At 44.7% G+C, this 22,031-nt stretch overlaps 1 protein-coding gene and 1 pseudogene across 1 annotated transcript; one reads left to right on the top strand and one right to left on the bottom strand.

Moving 5' to 3' along the window:
- The first annotated feature begins 7,506 nt into the window (after nt 1-7,506).
- On the top strand, nt 7,507-8,466 carry LOC133758866 (olfactory receptor 6F1-like). Its single transcript, XM_062190001.1, has one exon. The coding sequence runs from the start codon at nt 7,507-7,509 to the stop codon at nt 8,464-8,466; it is 960 nt and encodes a 319-aa protein (XP_062045985.1).
- Nucleotides 8,467-16,674: 8,208 nt separating this feature from the next.
- On the bottom strand, nt 16,675-17,604 carry LOC133758865 (olfactory receptor 14A16-like; annotated as a pseudogene).
- Nucleotides 17,605-22,031: the final 4,427 nt, after the last annotated feature.

Raw genomic sequence — 22,031 nt, 5'->3', positions numbered from 1 at the left:
GGTCAGCACCAGAAAGAGCACAGCCTGGAGAAGCCAGAGCTCTTGGGTCCTGGAAAAGCCCAGCAGGAGGAAGGAGCTGCCAGAGGTGAGGTTGGCCATCGCTCTGGCCTTCAGCCAATGTCTCAAAAAACAAAGCGGCAGCCTGAGACTGCCCATGGCTCCCCTGCCCTCACTGTTAACTGCCCCTCTCCCACACCCAGGTGCTTCTGGCAGAAAGTGTGAGGTCACCAAGCCCAACACCGGGACGCCTACGTGAGGTCCTCTCATCCCAGCACCCACACTACACCTGCCACTGCTAGGGCAGCAGTGTGGCCCAAACCACACCCCCATGGCACCGCCAAGGTTAAGTTTCTCCGGATCTGACTCCCACGGGACTTCAGACTTTGAGTGGAAATGTAGAGGAGAGAAGACTTGGGCTCTGGAATTACCAGCCCTAAACCAATTTTTAAGCAGGCATTTCCTAGTTTTGTGACCCTGGACAGCTCATCTGAGTTTACTCCACCTTTCCCAAGTAACAGCTTCCTCTATGCCTCCTGTCTTCCTAGCCCAAGTCAAGAAAAGCTGTGAAGGACTTTACAGCAGGCAGATCACAGCAATGGACAAAACCACGTCTCTAGTACTGCCTCAGAATTCTTTCAAAATTCTGGGAGTTGAAGGCATTTTTCAATGATGCAAACTGTTCTTGCTCATAGAAAGACCTATGCTCAGTGGTCTCCCAAGCATGGCCCTGGGTCAGCAGCACAGCATGAAGACTGAGCTGGCAAGGGTCTGGAGACACAGCCCCTGCTGAGGGAGCACCCAGCAGGTCAGGGGAGAGGGGTGTCCCAAGCTGTGCAGAACCATGCTGCAGATGGCTGTGACATAGGCACCTGCCTTGGGGGGCCTGGGCTCAAGGCTGATTCCTCTCCCCCTCCTCCAGGAAGATTCTGACCACAGAAAATTCTTCACCAGCTTGAACCAAGCGTGTGCCCTTCCATTCCATTCATTAAGATAAGCCAGCTACAGCAAATCCCAACAGGAACAAAGTCAGAGCTCGCTGGATGGTGGTGGCCTCTGACAAGATCTCTGGGCTCACAGGACATTTCTTTGCGAGCTGCTCAGCTCTTCTGTTCTGGGTAATTCAAGGTCAGATCCCCGGGCCAGGCATGGAGAGTGTACCAGGGAATTAATATTTCTGTGATGTCAATAGTAATGTTTTCCTTTGCACCTTTTATTTTATTTATTTTTCTAGCCTCTTGATATGTAATGGTAAGTTTTTTACTAGAAATGTTTTGCTTTTTGATGTTGGTGTTGCCAGCTGTTCTAAATCCAATTCATTCTGATACTTGTGTTTCCATATCCACTTGCTTCTAGAAAGTTTTCAATTCCGTCTTAGTTTTTTCCTCGAGGGGTTGTTCAGCAATAAGTGGTTTGACCTCTGTGTATTTTCATCATTTTGAAAGATTTTCTTTTTATTTGTTTCTAGTTTTACTTCACTGTGGTTGAAAAAGATATTCAGTATGATTTCAATTTCAAAAATTTGTTGATGTTTGTTTGTGACCTACCATGCCATGTATCATGAAGAATATTTCACATGCTGTTGAGAAGATTGTGTATACAGCAGTGGCTGGATGGAATATTCTATGGTTGACTGTTATGTCCACTAGCATAGAGTGTAGTCGAATGCTTCTGTATGTTGATTTTCCATCTGGATGATAACCGTACTAAAATATCCAACTGTAAAACGCATATGAAGCCACAAAAAAATCCTAAATGACCAGAGTAATCCTGAGCAAAAAGAAGCTGGCTCCTGTTTCCTGCCAGTACAGACCCGGGGATTCAGTGGTGTCGGATCACAGGACTGGGTTCCTGCTGCCCCCATAGGAGATCTGGATTGAGTTCCCAGCTCCCAGCTTCAGCCTGGCCCAGTCTTGGCTGTCACACTGTCGCAGGCATTTTGGGAGAAATTCATTCTCTCTCTCTCTCTCTCTCTCTCTCTCTCTCTCTCTCTCTCTCTCCCCCTGTCCCTCATCCTCTCCCTCTCTTTTATTTTCAAACAGATAAATAGGTATGATTTAAATGGATATTTGCTTCATATCTGTATACTTGAAATTTGTCTTTCCCAAGTTTAAATCAATCCCTCATTAAATTGCTAGGTATAGAAAGTTGTTGAGGGTTGCAGTGCTGGGTGCAGCAGGCTGCTAGAAGCAGAGCTTATCTGTGTGATATTTCCAGTATCACACAAGTCAGTCCTAGTTGATGTCTATATCAAATATTATAGTCTGAAGAATATTTTACAGAGCTGGCACTGTGGCATAATGTGTAAAGCTGCTGCCTGAAGTGCCAGCACCCTATATGGACACCAGTTCGAGTCCCGGCTGCTCCACTTCTGATCCAGCTCTCTGCTGTGGCCTGGGAAAGCAGTAGAGGATGGTCCAGGTCCTTGGGCCCCTGCACCCGCATGGGAGACCCAGAGGAGGATCCTGGCTCCTGGCTTTGGATCAGCACAGCTCTGGCCATTGTGGTCAGTTGGAGAGTGAACCAGTGGATAGAACACCTCTCTCTCTCTCTCTCTCTCTCTCTCTCCTTCTCCTTCTCTCTGTGTGTAACTCTGACTTTCAAATAAACAAATATCTTCTTTAAAAAAAGAGTATTTTACATGCTATTGAGAAAAGTAGACACTCTGCAGTGGCTGGATGTAATGTGGGTTATGTGCACTTAGTGTAAGGTGTAGTTGAGTTCTTTGTCTTTGTGTTTCCATCTGGAAAAAATCACAGTACTAAAATATCCAACAGCAAAATTCCTATGGAACCAAAAAAGACCTCAAATGACCAAAGTAATCCTGAGCAAAAAGAACAAAATAGGATGCATCATACTCCCTAACATTATACAGCTACAATAATCAATAAAGCATGATATTGGCATAAAACAGATATAGAAGCAGGTGAAATAGAATAGAGATCTTAAAATAAACCCACACATCTGCAGCCATTTGCTTTTTGACAAGATGCTGAGAACATGCTTATAGAAAGGAAGTCTCTCAATAAATGGTACTGGGAGAATTATCTCTACATGCACAGAAGAGTGAAATCAGACTCCTTCCCGATCTCTTCTCGTGTACAAAAACAGATTTTAAAGCTTGACTTAAATGTATGACCTGAAACAGTGAAAGGACCAGGAGAAAATTCAGAGGAAATGCTTCAGGGCATTTGATTGGTTAAGTTTTTTGTTTTTGTTTTTGTTTTTGTTTTTTGGTTTTTGGTTTTGTTTTGTTTTGTTTTTTGTTTGTTTGGTTTTTTTTGATAAGGCACCAAAATATAGCAACAGAGGAAAAATGGACCACTGGGATTTCATCAGGCTAAAAACCTTGCGCACAGCAAAGGAAACAATCAGCAGAGAGGTGAGAAAGCCGACAGAAGTTGAGGAAACACAAACTCTTCATCTGACAGAAGTTAATTTGCAAACTATGTAAGCAACTTGAACAATTCATTAGCGAAAATACAAATTATCTGACTACAAAACAGGCAATAGACCTGAGTAAACATTTCTCAAATGAAGACATAATAATGGCCAATAGACGTATGAAACACTGCTCAACTTCACAAGTCATTAGGGAAATGAAAAACAAACCATGAGGAGAAATCACCTCACTTCAGGGAGCATGGCTACTATCAAACAGACAAAAGACTGCACGTGCCAGTGAGCATGCAGAGAAACTGAAACTCTTGATTAAAAATGTTGGTGGGATGCTAATTAGAACAGTTATTGTGGAAAACAGTGTGGAGCTGCCTCAAAAATCAAAAATGGAACCACATATGATCGAGCAGTCCCACTACTGGGAATATACTCAAAGGGAATGGGATGAGTATGTTGAAGAGACATCTGCACTTCCTGTGTGCATTGCAACACTATTCATAATAGCCAAGGAATGGAGGGGCAGGAAATGTGGCATAAAAGATTTAACCACCACCTATGGCTTCGGTATCCCATGGGCATCAGTTCGAGGCCCAGCTGTACCACTTCTGATCAAGATCCCTGCTAATGTGCCTGGGAAAGGAGCAGAAGATGGCCCAAGTACTTGGACCCCTACTACACTCATGTGGGAGACTCAGAAGAAACCTCTTGGATCCTGGATTTGAACTGGCTGAACCCTGGCCACTGTAGCAATTTGAGAGGGAACAGGTGGATGGAAGACCTCATTCTCTCTCGCTCTCTCTCTCTCTCTCTCTGTTACTCTACATTTCAGATAAATAAATAAAGATTTTGAAAAAATGGAGAGAATAAAAATGATATGGATATATAAATGAATGGATATATAAAATGTGGCTTGTACAAATAATGGAATATTAGTGAACCATTAAAAGGATAAAACCTTGTCATTGTTAACTACACGGAGGTAACTGCAGATCATCATGTTAAATGAAATAAGCCAAGCACAGAAAGACAAATGTCACATGATCTGATTCACATGTGGAATCTAAAACACCGACCTCACAGAGGCTGGGGTAGAGTGGTGGTGACAAAACAATTGAACCCTAGACCATGGATATGTGCACTGATCATCACATGGGAGCACACAGATATCCAAAATTCTTGTGAATCAATTTTAAAAAATAAAAATCATAGAAATAAAAACAGGAAAATGTTTCCTTTGTTGAGTTACTTGTTATAAAAGAGATGCCAGTCTAGTGCTTGTGTCATTTCTCTTGCAGCTCTGCTATTGGAAAGGAAGACTCTTGAAGGTTGTTCTTTTTAAAAAACATTTATTTATTTGAGAGATAGTTATAGACAGTGAGAGGAAGAGAGAGAGAGAAAAGTCTTCCATCCGATGGTTCACCCCCCAGTTGGCAGCAATGGCTGGAGCTGCTCCGATCCGAAGCCAGGAGTCAGGAGCTTCTACCAGGTCTCCCACATGGGTGCAGGGGCCCAAGAACTTGATCCACCTTGCACTGCTTTCCCAGGCCAAAGCAGAGAGCTGGATGGGAAGTGGAGCAGCCGGGACTCAAACCGGTGCCCATATGGAATGCCAGCACCGCAAGCAGAGAATTAACCTACTGTGCTATAGCGCCAGCCCCAAAGGTTGTTGTAATTTACACTTTGAATGCTGAAACACAACTTTCTGCCCACATTCCTGGTGGCTGGAATAGCAGGGATGGATTTCTGCCCTCCTGTTCTGAGGGGTGCACACCAGAGACAGTGGCAGCTGATGACGCTACTGAGAGTGCTCTCCCTAGGTTCCTGAGGCAATATTTCTGTGCCTCCTGATGCTCCCCCCCTCCTCCTGCTGCCAAGGGAGCACTCTCTGACCCTCACAAGGAGAGGCCCTGGGGAACCCAGGTCGAGGTCCCAGGTGGAGGGCGGCTCTCCAGGCCCCAGGCTGATGATCCCTGTGCTGCTCACGAGGGTCTCACAGGCCTTGCTTCTCCCTGCTCACTGGCCACAGGGAAATCACAGCTGAAATCAACAAAAATGTTAATAAAATAAAAGAGTTTGGAACTTATCCACAGTGCAGCAGGTCTGGACACCAGCGACTCAGCAGTGAGGAGACGTCAGGTCCATTCCCCTGTGATGCGATGGACACAGGATGCTCCCAGACACAGCCCTGCTGGAAAAGAGACTGACGAAGATCGACCTCATACCAGAACATTCTTGGAAAACACAAAACAGAACACAAGCAGTGAGTGTATCCTGGAGACACTATCCATGCTGCTCCCACCCACCCAGAGTGAGGGAGGGGTGGGCCAAATGACGGGACCCCAGTGCTTCTGTAAGTTAGGATCCTCCTTTGGTCTGAAGCAATGCCCTCCCTCCCTCAGATACTCGTTTAGATGAATGCATGCAGTTTACAAACTGAAACTGCAAAATAAAATTTAAATGTATGTAGATTCCTTTTATATTTTAGAGTTTATTTTTATAGATGTATTCATTGGTTTAGGATTAATTTTTTTCTATCTTCTACTTCCTTTCTAAGATTGTTTACCTCTGAAGAAGCAATCCTAATCTTATAGCTTAGGCTGAACTGAACAACCACGATCTGTTCCAGGAAAAGCAAACATTTTTCTTCTGGGGGGTAATACTGTTTTGAGTTTGTCCTCGAGTCTAAATGTTTTCTTTCTAAATAATAAATTTGCCTTCTTTGTTACCAGTAGGAGAAAATGCCCCTGCAGCATCCTTTCATGACAGCAATGAGATACTCTCTAATCTTGGTCCCTATGTGAATAACAGAATTGTGAGTGGTTTTCTTACAGCATCACATAATCAAAAATAGGGGAAAGTTTTTAAAAGCGTTGCAAACTGTTTCATAAAAATAGTTTTTCTTAAGTTATAAATGCTCTTCATGTATTTTTGTTTTTAGTTTTAGCGTGGACTGTAAGAAGGACAATTTCATTTTTGTTATTAAGAGTACAATGTCAAAGCCTTCATATTTTTCGAAAATCAATGTGTGTGGGGTCAAATATTGGGACAGTAAAATGTTATAACCATATTTTCATTTCAGAATACCATCACCAGGTCTCACTACAATTTCATAAAATGTAACTCACAAATGTCCTGAGTGCAAAAGCAGTGCCCATAGGGAGCCTTGATGCTGTGTGGCATGCCTGTGTACCCGTCCTCACCAGTCAAAACTTCCAGAAAGACAACACAGATGATCTACAGGTAAGAGCCTCATTGACTCCATGTTGCCTTCTGCTGCCATTTTCACTGTGGCAAACAGATATCAAGTCAGTATGCTTACTGTAGATATTTAATTATTTTTCATATATATTTTTCCTATAGAGTACAAAAACATTTTTTGTGGCAACTACAATGTTTTTTTTCAAATTACTCATTATCAGTTGCTTTGGTACTAAAGTGCATGAACACATCACAAGGGCATGAATACATCCCTGGGTGTGCACATTTCTCTTAGGACCAGTTTCTGACCTTCTTGAAAATTCTTTTCCTCAAGCTTTCCTCACCAATATTGGGAGACAGAGTATCATAATCATTTTTTAAAGATTGTTTCTTTATTTGAAAGGCAGAGTTACAGACAGAGAGAGGGAGAGAAAAATTGTTCATCCTCTAGTTCACTCCCCAAATGTCTACAATAGCCAGAGTTGGGCCAGTACAGACCAGGAGCCAGGGGCCTCCTCTGGGTCTCCCATGTGGGTGAGGGGCCTAAGGATGCCATCCTACGCTACCTACCTAGGCCGCCAGCAGGGAGCTGGATTGGAAGTACAGCAGTCTGGACTTGAACCAGAGCACACACTGGATGCCAGAATGGCAGGAAACAGCTTCACCATCTACTCCCTAGCACCATTCCCAATCATTTTTATAACAAAGAGCCAGAAATGAGGAAAGGTAGAGGAATACTTACAAATGAAACTTAGATATTTTGAGATAGATGTTGAAATTCAAATGAGATAATACATGCAAAGCCAACATTTCTTTATTATCAGGGGCTCCTCTAGTCATTAACCACACAAATTGAGTCTCCCATTATCTTCCTTCCTGCTCTCCTCCCTCTCAGATGACAGCAGATGAGACATGGGTGGAACAAACCACACGGCAGTGACAGAGTTCCTTTTCCTGGGGTTCCCAGGCACGCCCTCTCTGCAGCGCACGCTCTTCATGATGTTTCTCACCGTGTACCTGCTCTCCCTCATGGCAAACACCCTCATCATTGTCATTGTTCTCATGGATTCCACACTGCAGACACCCATGTACATTTTCTTGGGAAATTTGTCCTTCCTGGAAATCTGGTACACGACCACCACGGTGCCTAAATTGCTGGCCACCCTCCTCTCCAAGACTGTCACCATCTCCGTTGCTGGCTGCATCACCCAGTACTACTTCTTTTTCTCCATGGGAGCCACAGAGTGCATCCTGCTGGCCATGATGGCCTATGACCGCTATGTGGCCATTTGCAACCCTCTGCGCTACTCCCTCCTCATGAGCCTCCAGATTTGCCTGTGCTGCTCTGCAGGGTCTTGGATTGGGGGCTTCATTGCCCCCCTTCCACCTACCATACTCATCACTCATCTGAGCTTCTGTGGTCCCCAGAAGATCAACCATTTCTTTTGTGACTCAGACCCGATTTTTAAGCTCTCCTGCTCAGACACATTCTTGGTGGAGGCTGTGGGCTACAGTTGCAGCTCTGTTGTGATTCTCAGTTCCTTCCTTCTCACTATGTCCTCCTATAGCAACATTGTGGTCACCATCATCAGGCTGTCATCCCGGGAGGCTCGCAAGAAGACTTTCTCAACCTGCGCTTCCCACCTCACTGTAGTCACCATCTATTACGGCACCATCATCTTTACCTATGTCCGCCCTCCCTCCAAGTACAACTTCACCATTGGGAAGATGATCTCAGTGTTCTACTGTGTGATCACCCCTCTGGTAAACCCTCTCATTTACACTCTGAGAAACAAAGATGTGAAGAATGCGTTCAGGAAATTCCTGCAACAAAAGAGATTTCTCTTGTCCAGAAACAGGCAGGAGTTTTGAGTTATCAACAGAAGTGAGCACTTCAGTGTAGATTCTCAAACCACACTGAAAAATGGTAAGTCATAGATATTCTACTTGGTAAATGAAGCCATCCAATACAGCCATGTCTGTACTCTATTTTGGGTTGAATTCTACTGAGTTTCCCTAATCTTGCTCTGTTTAAGAACATTTAGCACAAAGCTACCTTGTCATTCATGTAAAGAAAGGACACTTCCTGCCTAGGAGGTGAGCACGATTGGAAAGCAGACTTGTTTAGTCCAATTATTGCAGTTGGATTCATTCATAATGTACACCTTAACAGAAACCATGGATTCATTCATAATGTACACCATAAGAGTAACCACAGCCAGAAGAACCCTACTGACCAGAGCAGTGTTCCTCCACTGAGTAGATGGACTCACATAGCTTAACCCTTCACACCCCACAATACATCCCACTGGAAGTGGGCTTTTGGCTAAGTGGTGAAGACACTTGATTAAGATGCCCACATCTCACATCAGAGTGCCTGGTTTCCCAATTCCACTCTGGCTCCTGACTGCAGATTCCTGCTCATGCAGACCCTAGGAGGTAGCAGTGATGGCTCATGTAATCGGGCTCTTGTCACCCACATAGGGGATTTGGATTGAGTTCCCTGTTTCCTGATTCAAGCTGGTCCAACCCACCCAGAGATTGAACCAGCAGATAAGAGCTCACTGTCAGTCTCTCAAATAATTTTTAAATAATTTAAATATATATGTAATTTAATAAACATTTATTAAACTTATATGGGGAGCCAGACACTATTTATAAACATTGATGATTATATAATTTTTATAATAGGCACAGCTAGGTAATGTCATTAAATATATGAGAAAGTATTTTGAATGATACAGAATTCAATTTCAAAATATTAGCAAGGGTAACATGGTGAATACATGGAGGGACAGAAAAGGAAAACTTGGTGCAGAAATGGTGTCTCTAACATGGCAAAATGAGCATCAACTCTCCCTTAAAAGGTCCAAGCAGAGGATTAATTCAGCAGCAACTGACTGTTCACCAAGAGAGGGAGAGAGGGACACCCAGCACACTGGACTCCTATCTATTCCTGTGTGTTCTCCCCTTTCTGGGCTCAGGGCAGCTGTATGGGCTTCAGCAACACGAGTCTGGTTTAGGACTTGAAGCTAACAGGGCTGCAGGAGGAAGTCATGCCCTACCCATGCTCTTCAGAACGAGTGCCCACCCTGGACTGCCTCCTACTGCTCTTCTGGCAAAGTATCACCCCTGGGCCTCAGCCTCAGCTCCTCAGGGGTGGCTGCAGAGTGGCGCCCAGGTCCCCTTAGTGAGAATCTGCCCTTCAGCCAGAACCCAAAGAATGTGCAAGCAGATTAAATTTAGGGAAGCACAATTTCAGTATCTAGGCTCATAAACAACCCATTTTTACTGATAAGAAGATAATAAAATAAAGTTTCGTGTCCAGGCCAATGTTTGAAATATTTTCTTATTTTAACCTCAGTTGTGATTTCTGGAACCTGTGAAAAGTATAATAAAATATTTTTTCTAATGCTAATTATTGTTCATTTTTAAAGCAATATATGGTCATGGATCTTCCAACCCAGTTCAGTCCTGAATGGCCACAACAATGACTGGGGCTTAGCTAGGTAGAAGGCAGGAGCTCAGAACTCCATCTGGATCTCCCATATAAGTGCCAGAGACCCAGGTACTTGGGCCATCTCTGCTGCTTCCTTAAACATATTAGCAGGGAGCTGGACTAGAATCTGAACAGCCAGGACCAAGGTGGTGCTCTAATGGGGGAATCTGGTGTGGAAGGTAGCAGCTTAACCCGCTGTGCTGCAACTCTGCCCTTCCAATGACAATTCAAAGACATGGAAGAGAAGCATTCTTGTCCCTTCTCTCTGTTTGTAGCCCAAGGTTTTGATTTTGTAAATGCTTAGATACGACACTCAAAAGCTTTAATAGTAGGAGTTTTACTAGAAATGGAGAATCTTGGTCATGACTATACTAATCACATTTTCTTTAGAGAGTTTGCATTAAAGCAGATTATTGTTGCATTTCAAAATCTGTGCTGGTGGAGATCATCAAAAAACAGCAAGAATACAAAGCAAAATGTAAGATTCTGGAAGGGGAAAAATAAAAAAAAAAGATTTAATTAGATTTTATAAATCTAGGGCACTATTGGAGAGAACTCACAAAATGTCCAGGAGACAAGAAACACTACAGAAAGATGTCTATTTACTCACAGGCTGATTTCTGTTCTTCACCACACATTTATACATGCATTTTTACCAGGTACTTGGGCCATCTCTGCTGACCTGGGAGGTTAGTGTATAAAGACACTGTGTGTGAGTTTTTGAGCAACTTCTAAATCTAGGAAATTATTTCTGAACATCCTATTTGTTTGTGTATTATTCTGTTGTATACCACTTAGGTTTTGGGTATAAATTGTACTTGTGTGCTGCTTTGAAACACTGCTGCACTGAGTCTCCAGAGAGAACATCTTTGTCTCTCACTGTTTCCCTCTGAGAAAAGACTTGACCATGGACTGCTTCTCACCAAAAAGCTGAACCCAGCATTATCCCATTACCCTAAAGAAAAAGCAACTATTTTATGTCTTTAATTCAGAAAACCCAGCCCCTTAGAGTTCTCCATGTTGGTACCTACTCCATCACTTCACACGGGCAATTGAGCACTAATTCTTGTTTTTGCTACTAAAGTCTTTTCTAACATCCACATATTCTCATCTTCAGACAGACCTGGGATCTGAGACATATGTGTCTATATTTCAGATGCCTCCATGACTGCATCTGACCCCTTCCTCTCAAGGTGTCTTCTAAATTGTCTCCCAACACCCCCTGAGGGAACACTTCACAATGTCAACTAGGCACGTTTTCAAATAAAAAAAAAAATCTGGTATGAGAGGCACTCACTGCAGCCTCACTTTATAACTTTTTTTCACTTTATAATTAAATATCTTGATATTGTTAGTAACAAGATGAAAAAACTTTATTGTATTCTATGTCCCATACAATATTCTCTACTTTATAAATTCCTCTATGTTGGACATTGTTTATTTCTGTTATTTCAAAACAGCTTTGTGACCAATACACTTGGACAATACATCCCAGAGATGTGCACCTCGTGCAGTGATTGCCAGGATAGCAGTACTTCTTACTTTGAGCCCTATCACATCTTTGTGGTGAGCACAAAGGCCTCTCTCTGGTTACTTGGGGAACCCCAAACACAGGGTAATCTGCTTTTCTTTCCTGAACCCGGTCATTGGATAGCATGTTTACGAAGTTGGAGAAGCTACAGCCAACATGGCCACATTGGTTGCACCTTGTCACTAAACAGCTTAAGAACGGGAAAAAAAAATAAGCTTGAGGACAAGGAAAACCAAGGTTTGAGAAACAGAAAAACAAAGATGTCCAATATCCTTGGTGCTTGTGTTCTCTTAAAAAAATAAAAAATAAAAAACATAGAGAATCTGCCAAATACCATGGTGGCTGGTCTATGCACAGACTCAGTAATAACCAGAAGTCTGACCCCTCTCACCTGCTTCTCCAGAGGAGGAATATGGCTAGGGCTGGGTCTGCACCCGGCACTGCAGGCTGGGGGGGGGGGGGGTTAACCCCTCCTGTTCCCTGAGATTAAAGGTGAGTTCAAAGCTGCCCCTGAAGGAGGGCAATAAGTGGTGACTGGAAGCCTCATGTAGACCTCACTACCTGCTGGTCCCCCCAAAACAAAGAAAATACAGTTGTCCTGGTAGACACAGTGCTTAATGGACTCTAATCCCTGACACCAGGAATACTGTTTGGGGCCATGAGCAGTCGTTGGTGGACACTGGGCAGGTCTTTCAGCGTAAAACAAGCATGTCACCTTTACACATCAGGAGAGCCTCCTGCACCATCCAGGTGCTCCTTGCCCCAGTTCCACTCCAATGTCTCTGACTTGCTATTTTTCCATGCAGTCTCCTGCCACTGAGATGCCAACAGATTCCAGGATCTCTCTGGGTTGCATTGACAGGGCCACCTAGTCTTGGACTTTCACCCTTCAAAAATGTAAACTAAGTAAACCCTTTTAACTAAATAAAACGCTCAGTTAAAATGTTTCAGACAGGAAATCAGCACACAGTGGAGTTATCCCCTCACACGCTGCAGAACACACAGCTTCTCAAATGCACACAGGAAGACTCCACAGCTGACCATGCATGAGGCCACAGAACGAGTCAGAACACAGCTCTCAAAATGGAAATCGCATCAAGGATCTTTTTTGACCACAACTGAATAAAACCAGAGATCAAAAACAGTAGATCTGGGGCCGGCGCTTTAGCGCAGCGGGTTAACACCCTGGCCTGAAGTGCTGGCATCCCATATGGGCACCTGTTCAAGACCCAGCTGCTCCACTTCTGATCCAGCTCTCTGGTATGGCCTGGGAAAGCAGTAGAAGATAGCACAAGTCCTCGAGCCCCTGCACCTGCGTGGAAGACCCAGAAGAAGCTCCTGGCTCCTGGCTTCAGATCAGCACAGTTCCAGCCATTGTGGCTAACTGGGAGTGAACCAGTGGATAGAAGAACTCTCTCTCTTTTTATTTATTTTTATTTATTTGTTTTTTTGACAGGCAGAGTGGACAGTGAGAGAGAGAGGGAGACAGAAAGAAAGGTCTTACTTTTTGCCATTGGTTCACCCTCCAATGGCCGCTGCGGCCAGCGCTGCAGCCGGTGCACTGTGCTAATCTGAAGCCAGGAGCCAGGTGCTTCTCCTGGTCTCCCATGCGGGTACAGGGCCCAAGAACTTGGGCCATCCTCCACTGCACTCCCAGGCCACAGCAGAGAGCTGACCTGGAAGAGGGGCAACCGGGACAGAATCCGGCGCCCTGACCAGGACTAGAACCCAGTGTGCCAGCGCCGCAAGGCAGAGGATTAGCCTTTTGAGCCGCGGTGCCCAGCAAGACCCCTCTCCCTCTAACCTCTCCTTCTCCCTCTCCCTCTCCCTCTCCCTCTCCCTCTCCCTCTCCCTCTCCCTCTCCCTCTCCCTCTCCCTCTCCCGCTCTTCTCTGTGTAACTCTGACTTTCAAATAAATAAATGAATCTTTTAAAAAAGGAGAACTTTAGAAATTGCATTTATACATGGAAATTAAGCATTGTGCTCTTTCACCAAGGGCTCAAGGAAGAAGTTAAAAAGGAAACTCTAAAAATATCTTGAGATGGGGCTGGGAATGAGACATAGTGGTTAAAGCTGCTGTCTGTCATGCAGGCATCCTGTATGGGCACTGGTTCTTGTCCCAGCTGCTCTACTTCTGATCCAACTCCCTGCTAATGGTCTGGAAAAAGCAGCAGAGAGTGCCCCAAGGATCTGGGACCCAGACATCCATGTGGGAGACCTGGAACAAGCTCCTGGCTTTGGCCTGCCCCAGTCCTAGCCATTATGACCACCTAGAGAGTGAATCAGCAGATGGAAGACCCTCCCACCCCATCTCAGTCTCTCCCTCTCTCTGCAACTCTACTTTCAAAGAGATAAATAAATCTAAAAATGAAAATGAGACAAATAAAAATGGAAACAAACTTTCCAAATCCTGTGGGATAGAGCAAAAACAGTTCTCAGAGGAAAAGTCCGTGGCTATGACACCAACATCAAAAATCAAAAAAGAGCCCAGATAATTGAATGTTGCACAAAGAGAATGGAAAACAAAAAACAAGAGCAAATTAAATGTAAAATCAGAAGGTAGGAAGTAAAAAAAGATCCCAAGAGAAATAAACTAATTAGAGACTAAACAAACAACACCGAAGATCAAGGAAATGAAAGCAGATTTTTGAAAAAAATTAACAAATATTTAGATATAAAAAAGAGATATATGACTGAAATAAGCAATTTGATGGGAATGCAAATTAATACAACCACTATAGAAAACAATATGGAGATTCCTCAAAAACCTAAAAATGGATCTTGCCTATGACCCAGCTATCTTACTTCTGGCAATATATCCAAAAGAAATGAAATGGGGTTGGCGCCGTGGTTCATTTGGTTAATCCTTTGCCTACAGCACCAGCATCCCATATGAGTGCCAGGTTCTAGTCCTGGTTGCTCCTTTTCCAGTCCAGCTCTCTGCTGTGGCCCAGGAGGGCAGTGGAGGATGGCCCAAGTGCTTGGGCCCCTGCATCCCCATGGGAGACCAGGAAGAAGCACCTGGCTCCTGGCTTCGGATCGGCACAGCGCCAACCATAGCAGCCATTAGGGGAGTGAACCAACGGAAAAGGAAGACCTATCTCTCTTTCTCTCTCTCTCACTGTCTATAACTACCTGTCAAATAAATAACAAATTTAAAAAAAGAAATGAAATGAGCATATAGGAGTGATAGCTGCACTCCCATGTTTATTGCAGCTCCATTCACAGTAGCAGAGATAAGTAATCAACCTAAATGTTCATCAGCTGATTACTGGATTTTAAAATGTGCTGTACATACACAATAGGATGTTACTCAGACATAAAAAAATGAAATGCTGAAATCATTATGCAATAATGAAATTATGAAATAAGCCAGACACAGAAAGACAAATTTTACATGTTTTCTCTTGTATGTGGAAGTTTATATATATAAAGAGTATAAGAATGTGTGCATGTCATATTATTTGGCATATGGCCAGCTTTAAGTGCTTTCTTTACTAAATTATATCCTCTACAAAATAATACAACCTCCTTTCCTCACTCTGTAATCCTTGACATGAACCCCACATTATGTGATATTAAAATCCCCACTTTGAAGAAAAGTAGTATGTAGAGTATGTATGTAACATTCACATATGAATATGAGAAAATGTTAAAACTGCTAAATTTAAAATATAAAGAGTTTAAAAATCAATATCATAAATAAAAAAGGAGGGGCTGGTGCTGTGGCGCAGCAAGTTAACGCCCTGGCCTGAAGCGCCAGCATCCCATATGGGTACCGGTTCGAGACCCGGCTGCTCCACTTCCAATCCAGCTCTCTGCTGTGACCTGGGAAAGTGATGGAAGATGGCCCAGGTCCTTGGACCCCTTCACTCGCATGGAAGACCTGGAGGAAGCTCCTGGCTCCTGACTTCGAATCGGCGCAGTTCCGGCCGTTGCAGCCAATTGGGGAGTGAACTATGAGATGGAAGATCTCTCTCTCTCTCTCTCTCTCTCTCTCTGCCTCTCCTCTCTCTGTGTAGCTCTGACTTTCAAATAAATAAATAAATCTTTTTAAAGAAAGATAAGCTTATTTTAAAAATAAATAAATAAGGAAACATTAGAATTAATACCACATATTTACAATGGATCATTAGGAACTATTGAGAAAAATTATACAACAAATTGGTAAACCTAAAAGAAATAAACTACCATGCACATAAAATCTACTAAGATTGAGTCATAAAGAATGAGAAAATACAAACAGATCAATAAATAGTAATGAAGCAGTCTCGGTAATAAATTCTCCATCAAAGAAAAGTCGAGCCCTGATGGTGTCACTGCCAACTCTACAGTGTTTGACAAAGACCTAAAGCCAATTCTTAAACTAGTTCAAAAAGTGAAGGGGAAAGAATTTTTCCAAGCTCATTCTTTGATGTTGGCATTACCTTGATATCAAAAAAAAAAAAAAAAGGCAACTATACAGGTCAAAATCCCTATTGAAAGTAGCATGAAAATCCTCAGCAAAATACCAGCAAACCAAATCAATAGCACATGAGAGCACTCACCATGATCAACTGGGATCTACCTCATGTGATTAAAAGGCTGGCTCAGTGTATACAAATCAAAGGATGTGATATTTCACATTACAGAACTAAACACAGCAACCTCACGACCACTCCAACAGACACAGAAAACAGTTGATGAAGCATTCTTTCATGATAAAAATGCTCAACAAATTAGGTGTGGAAGGCACCTCCCTCAACATAATCATGCGTGGCAAACCCAAGGCAAGCCTCATAGTGAGTGGGAAGTTTGAAACTCTCCCCTCTAAAATCTGGAATAAAATAATGAGGCCCACATTCATCACTGTGTTCAGAAGTCCTAGATGCAAAAATTAGGTGAGAGAATAAATACAGAGCATAGAAATTAGCAAGGAATAAGTCAAATTGTCTGTTTGAAGACAACACAATCTTATATATCAAAACGCAAAAGTTCCAACCAAAAATCTAAATTGTATCAAGTAGCAGAGAAAAACAGAACTGTCTTTCCAGAAGCAATTATCATCAATCTATTTAAATCGAAATAACTTTTTGAACATTTTACCAACAACAATCCCAAGGCCAAGGCCCAAGGCCACCAGCATGTCTCGATTTCTCAGGCTGTAAATGAGGGGATTTAGGGAGGGGGTAATACAGTGTAAAGCACAGATATCAACACTTTCACTGAAGGGGAAGATTCAAAATTTGGGGCTAAATATGTAATAATTCCTGAAGAAAAGAACAACATCACCATAGCAAGGTGAGGCAGGCAGGTTGAAAAAGTCTTCTTTCTGCCCTTTTCAGATGGGATTCTCAGAACAGTAGAAAAAATGTGAACATAAGACACAACCATAAACATCAAACACACAAGATCAAAACAGAAACTAGCAATGAAAATTGCATATTCTAGGGATTGCTGTCCAGAACAAGCAAGAATGATCAGCAAAAGGATATCACAGAAGAACAGGTGCATCATGTTGGACCCACAGAAGTGGACTGAGAATGTGCCTGCAGTGTGAAGGGATCCATACATACACCCACTGAGCCACGATGGCCTCATAGTGCAGAGGGTGGCAGATGGCGACATAGCAGTCATAGGACATCACCAGAAGGAGGGCATACTCCGTGCCAGCAAGAGCAATCACAAGGAAAATCTGTGAGGCACATCCCAGGAAGGAGATGGAATGGCTGTTGGTCAGAGAATTCATGATGGATTTGGGGAGAGTGACAGAGGCATAGCAGATGTCAATCAAGGACAGATTTTTCAGGAAGAAATACATGGGTGACTGGAGATGCTGATCCAGAGTGGTGAGGGTGATGATGAGGAGGTTCCCCACTAGGGCTGCCAGGTAGATCAGCAAGAAGAGGGTGGCACACAGCACCTGCAGCCCCCTGTCCTCAGGGAGCCTCAAGAGCAAGAATTCTGCTATGGTGGTCCTGTTTGCCACTGTCCCAGCCATGCTGCCCCTTCTCTGTGAGAAGGTCTATAGCACGGATAACCATGTATTCAGATATGCACGCACCAGTCCTGGTCTTCTGGTTGTACCCACCTTCTCTTAGGTGGACCCCGATCAAGCTACAGTTCACCAGGCAATCATCAGATAAATGTGAGTATACACCAGAATGTTTGTGGAGAATGGAATTAAGAGATAAGTATATTTTGGCCCAAGAAGAAACTTATACTCCACTCACAGTTCTCTCATAGTGTACATTTCCCATGAACATTTTGAAACATCTCATATATCATATAACTCATCACATCATATTTTCATGGAAAAAGTTTAAATGCAGTTGATATTAAGGACAACTTAGGATAGGCAGAAAATGCATGAATTGAAACGTGTTCATCATTCAGGAGCAGCAGGAGTTTTAGTGGCTTTCCCTCCTTAGGTTGTCTGTCTGGCAGATGGGAGGAAATTTCCTGTAAATCTGTTCCAATACTTCACAGGTGTCACAGATCTACACAGTGATAGATGAGAGGAATAGTTCTAGTGTTCTTTGATACAGCAAGCTGAGTGCCATTGTCAAAAATGCATTATATGTCTCAAAATAGAAGAGAGGATTTAGAATGTACTTTGCATCAAGAAATGTAAAAAGTCTGTTTGTGCACAATGTAATTACTCTGAACTGACCATTGACCATCGCCTCATAGATACATAGATAGATAGATAGATAGACTTAATGTAAAAGGAGACTTCAAAATATCTACAGAAAATAGAGTTACAAGATGTATGTTTTGGTGCAGAAAATTTGAAATTCATGCATATTAAGGGTCTTCAAAAAGCTCAAGGAAAGTGAGTTCTATGGGAAAACTATACATGGATTTCATAATTTCTGTATAAAATAAACACATTTCATTCCCATTTTCCATGAACTTTTCAAAACTGATATGGTTTGAAAGGTAGAAAACAGAGATGGGACAGGGTGGAAGAGGGACAGAGAAAGAAAGTTCCCATCACCCTAAATGCTGACAAAGGTCCAGGACTGGGCTGGGACCTTGACAGAAGTTGTCAAGAAATCCAAGTCTCACAAGATTGGCAAGAGCTCAGTCAAGGGGTCCCTTGAACCCTCGTGACCACCTCCCTGGGTCTGCATTGCTGGGGAGCTGGAGTCAGGAACACAGCCAGGAATCAGACCCAGGGAATTCAGTGTTGGACGTGGGTATTTAACCACTAGGCGAAACACCGGCTTACTTTGTAAAATTATTTTTTTTTAATTTGAGAAGCAGAGAGACAGAGTTCCTGAACCCTCTGAGGTTCCCTTATGTACAGCTCTATAAATATTGCAGGTGTGAAACGAAAACACCAAATTCCAATTTACAAATATATACACGTTGTATGCTGATCAAACTAAATTTTTATATTTTAAAAATCATCCACATGATCACATTTCAAGAGGTCATGTGACAAGAGCGCTGAGTAAAACAAGAAGTGCCCGTTTGTCACTGGAGCTGGAGCCGCAGCGGCCCCGGAGGCCGGCGCGTCTGAGGGTCCTCGCCACACCCACCCTCGGCAGAGCCCCTCGGCCTGCGCGTCTGGGACCGCTCCTCCGTGCACCACAAGTGACCGTCACGGAATCGGCCGCGGCGCGGGACGCCTCGCTACTCTGTTAAAGGCGCGTTTACAACCGGAGAATCGCCCCGTCCCCGACTGACCTGTGGCGAATAGGAAGCTGGGTGGTGTAGACGCGCGGCCGTGCACTGGCCGCCCGGGTCCCCGCGGACACGTCGCGGCGGTCTCCCGGGTCTCCTCACGCCCGGCGGGCGCCCGCGGCGCAGCTCCCGCCCGAGCACCGCCGGGAAAGACCCGCGTCTCCGCCAGCACCGGCTGCTCCGTCTGCGGCGCCAGGAAACCGGAAGGTGGCGCCGCGGTGAGCGTGCGGGGCTGAGGCAGGGCCGGGCCTCTGGGGCAGGTTAACCCCGCGTGCTGACAGGGGAGTGACTGACAGGGTCCGCAGCCTGCGTGCTGACAGGGGAGTGACTGACAGGGTCCCCAGCGTGCTGACAGGGGAGTGACTGACAGGGTCCGCAGCCCCTGTGCTGACAGGGGAGTGACTGACAGGGTCCGCAGCCCCTGTGCTGACAGGGGAGTGACTGACAGGGTCCGCAGCCCGCGTGCTGACAGGGGAGTGACTGACAGGGTCCGCAGCCCGCGTGCTGACAGGGAGTGACTGACAGGGTCCGCAGCCCGCGTGCTGACAGGGGAGTGACTGACAGGGTCCGCAGCCCGCGTGCTGACAGGGGAGTGACTGACAGGGTCCGCAGCCCGCGTGCTGACAGGGGAGTGACTGACAGGGTCCGCAGCCCGCGTGCTGACAGGGGAGTGACTGACAGGGTCCGCAGCCCGCGTGCTGACAGGGAGTGACTGACAGGTTCCCCAGCGTGCTGACAGGGGAGTGACTGACAGGGTCCGCAGCCCCTGTTCTGACAGGGGAGTGACTGACAGGGTCCGCAGCCCGCGTGCAGACAGGGGAGTGACTGACAGGGTCCGCAGCCCGCGTGCTGACAGGGGAGTGACTGACAGGGTCCGCAGCCCGCGTGCTGACAGGGGAGTGACTGACAGGGTCCGCAGCCCGCGTGCTGACAGGGGAGTGACTGACAGGGTCTGCAGCCCGCCTGCTGACAGGGGAGTGACTGACAGGGTCCGCAGCCCGCGTGCTGACAGGGAGTGACTGACAGGGTCCGCAGCCCCTGTGCTGACAGGGGAGTGACTGACAGGTTCCCCAGCGTGCAGACAGGGGAGTGACTGACAGGGTCCACAGCCCAGGTGCTGACAGGGGAGTGACTGACAGGGTCTGCAGCCCGCCTGCTGACAGGGCAGCTAGGGCGGTCCGCTGTCCAGGTATTGACGGGTGTGAGGAGCGGTCTGCAGCCTGCAGGCTTCCCTCTGGCTGCAGGCCACGGGACATTTATTTCCTCCCCGATTCCCCAGGCCTGGGGGGACTTCCTTCGCCTTTGGCACCGGCCCAGGGGTGAGAACGTGGTGAGGTCCTGGTGGTGGAGTGAGCCTGGCCAAGTGGCCAGTGGCTCTGGAAGCACTCAGGAAGGTGACACGTGTGCCCCCTGGGAGCAGATCGCAGCGTCGGTGGAGTCTCCACTCATGGAGCTGTTTTCACCTTACCTTGTTGTGGTAAAGAGAACTTTTGCATTCAGGTATTAAAAGGTAAATCCAAGAATACATATTGAGCCATATGCTGTTTTGTTTTGCATCTCTACTTCTGCAGTAGCTTCTTTATAAAAAAAAAAAGGATTATTATTTATTTGAAACACAGAACTACAGAGCAAGAGAGAGACAAAGAGATAAAAATCTCCCATCTGCTGGTGCACCCCTCAAATGCCCTCAGCAGCCAAGCTGAGGCCAGGATCAGTCACCGTGGTGGGTGGCAGGGACCCAAGTACTGGAACCATCATCGGCTGCCTCCTACGATGTGCTTTAGAAGAAAGCTAGATTCCAAGCTGAGGGGGAACTGGATCCCAGGCGCTCCAATGTAGGATTCAAGTGTCTAAGTGGTAGCTTAACCCGCTACACCACAATGACCACCTGTGCAGTAGCATTTACAGAAGAATTGTTCAAGTAAAATAACAAGGAATGTAGAAAACAAACTGACTGCAAAGTCTACTGCCACATTTATTCCCAGAGCTAACTGGAATTCAGGTTTGGGAGTGTTTCCTCAGCACACTTCCTCTTTAGCTGAGTAGTTATGGAGAAGGGTCTTCTCACATGCACTGCCCGGGCTCATAGACTCAGCTCTATACAAAACCCCACTTCTTGCTTTTATATATAACACAATATTCTATTATGGGTAGTCAGTGTTTTGACAACATTTCTATCATAGTAGCACATTGACATAATTTTCCATATATTGCCTGTGTGCACATGGTTGAAGAATGTCTTTGAAACATAATTGATATATCGAAGATCAATTTCCTAAAGTTTCTGCTAAACTGGTTCCAAAAATGTTTGAAAATATCTGTTTCCAGCATGTGCTCAGGAGTTTGCCATCAACCCATGCTCATATATCTTGCAGTAAAACAATTCAATAATACTTTATTCTGTGAAACTATGTATGACAATGTTTACCACTTTAGCCATTTTTACGTTAATTGGCATTATCTATGCACATGGTTGTTCAACTCTCACCCCTTTGATCTCTAAAATGTAAATTTTCCATCTTCCTTAGCTAATATTGTGTCCCATTGTATAGTAACTCCTCTTCACTTTCTGCCCATAGCACTCAGCAACTTACATTCGTCATCTAAGAGTTTGACCAGTCTATCATACAAGTGAGAACATACAGAATTCCCTATTTTGATACTAGCATATTTCACATGGCAAAATACCCTCAAGTCTCACATTGTAGAATTGAGTTAACATTTCCTCATTTTTAA

This window comes from Lepus europaeus, chromosome 4 (assembly GCF_033115175.1).
Source record: "Lepus europaeus isolate LE1 chromosome 4, mLepTim1.pri, whole genome shotgun sequence".
Classification (NCBI taxonomy): Eukaryota; Metazoa; Chordata; class Mammalia; order Lagomorpha; family Leporidae; genus Lepus; species Lepus europaeus.
This window is presented reverse-complemented; position numbering and strand designations above follow the sequence as displayed.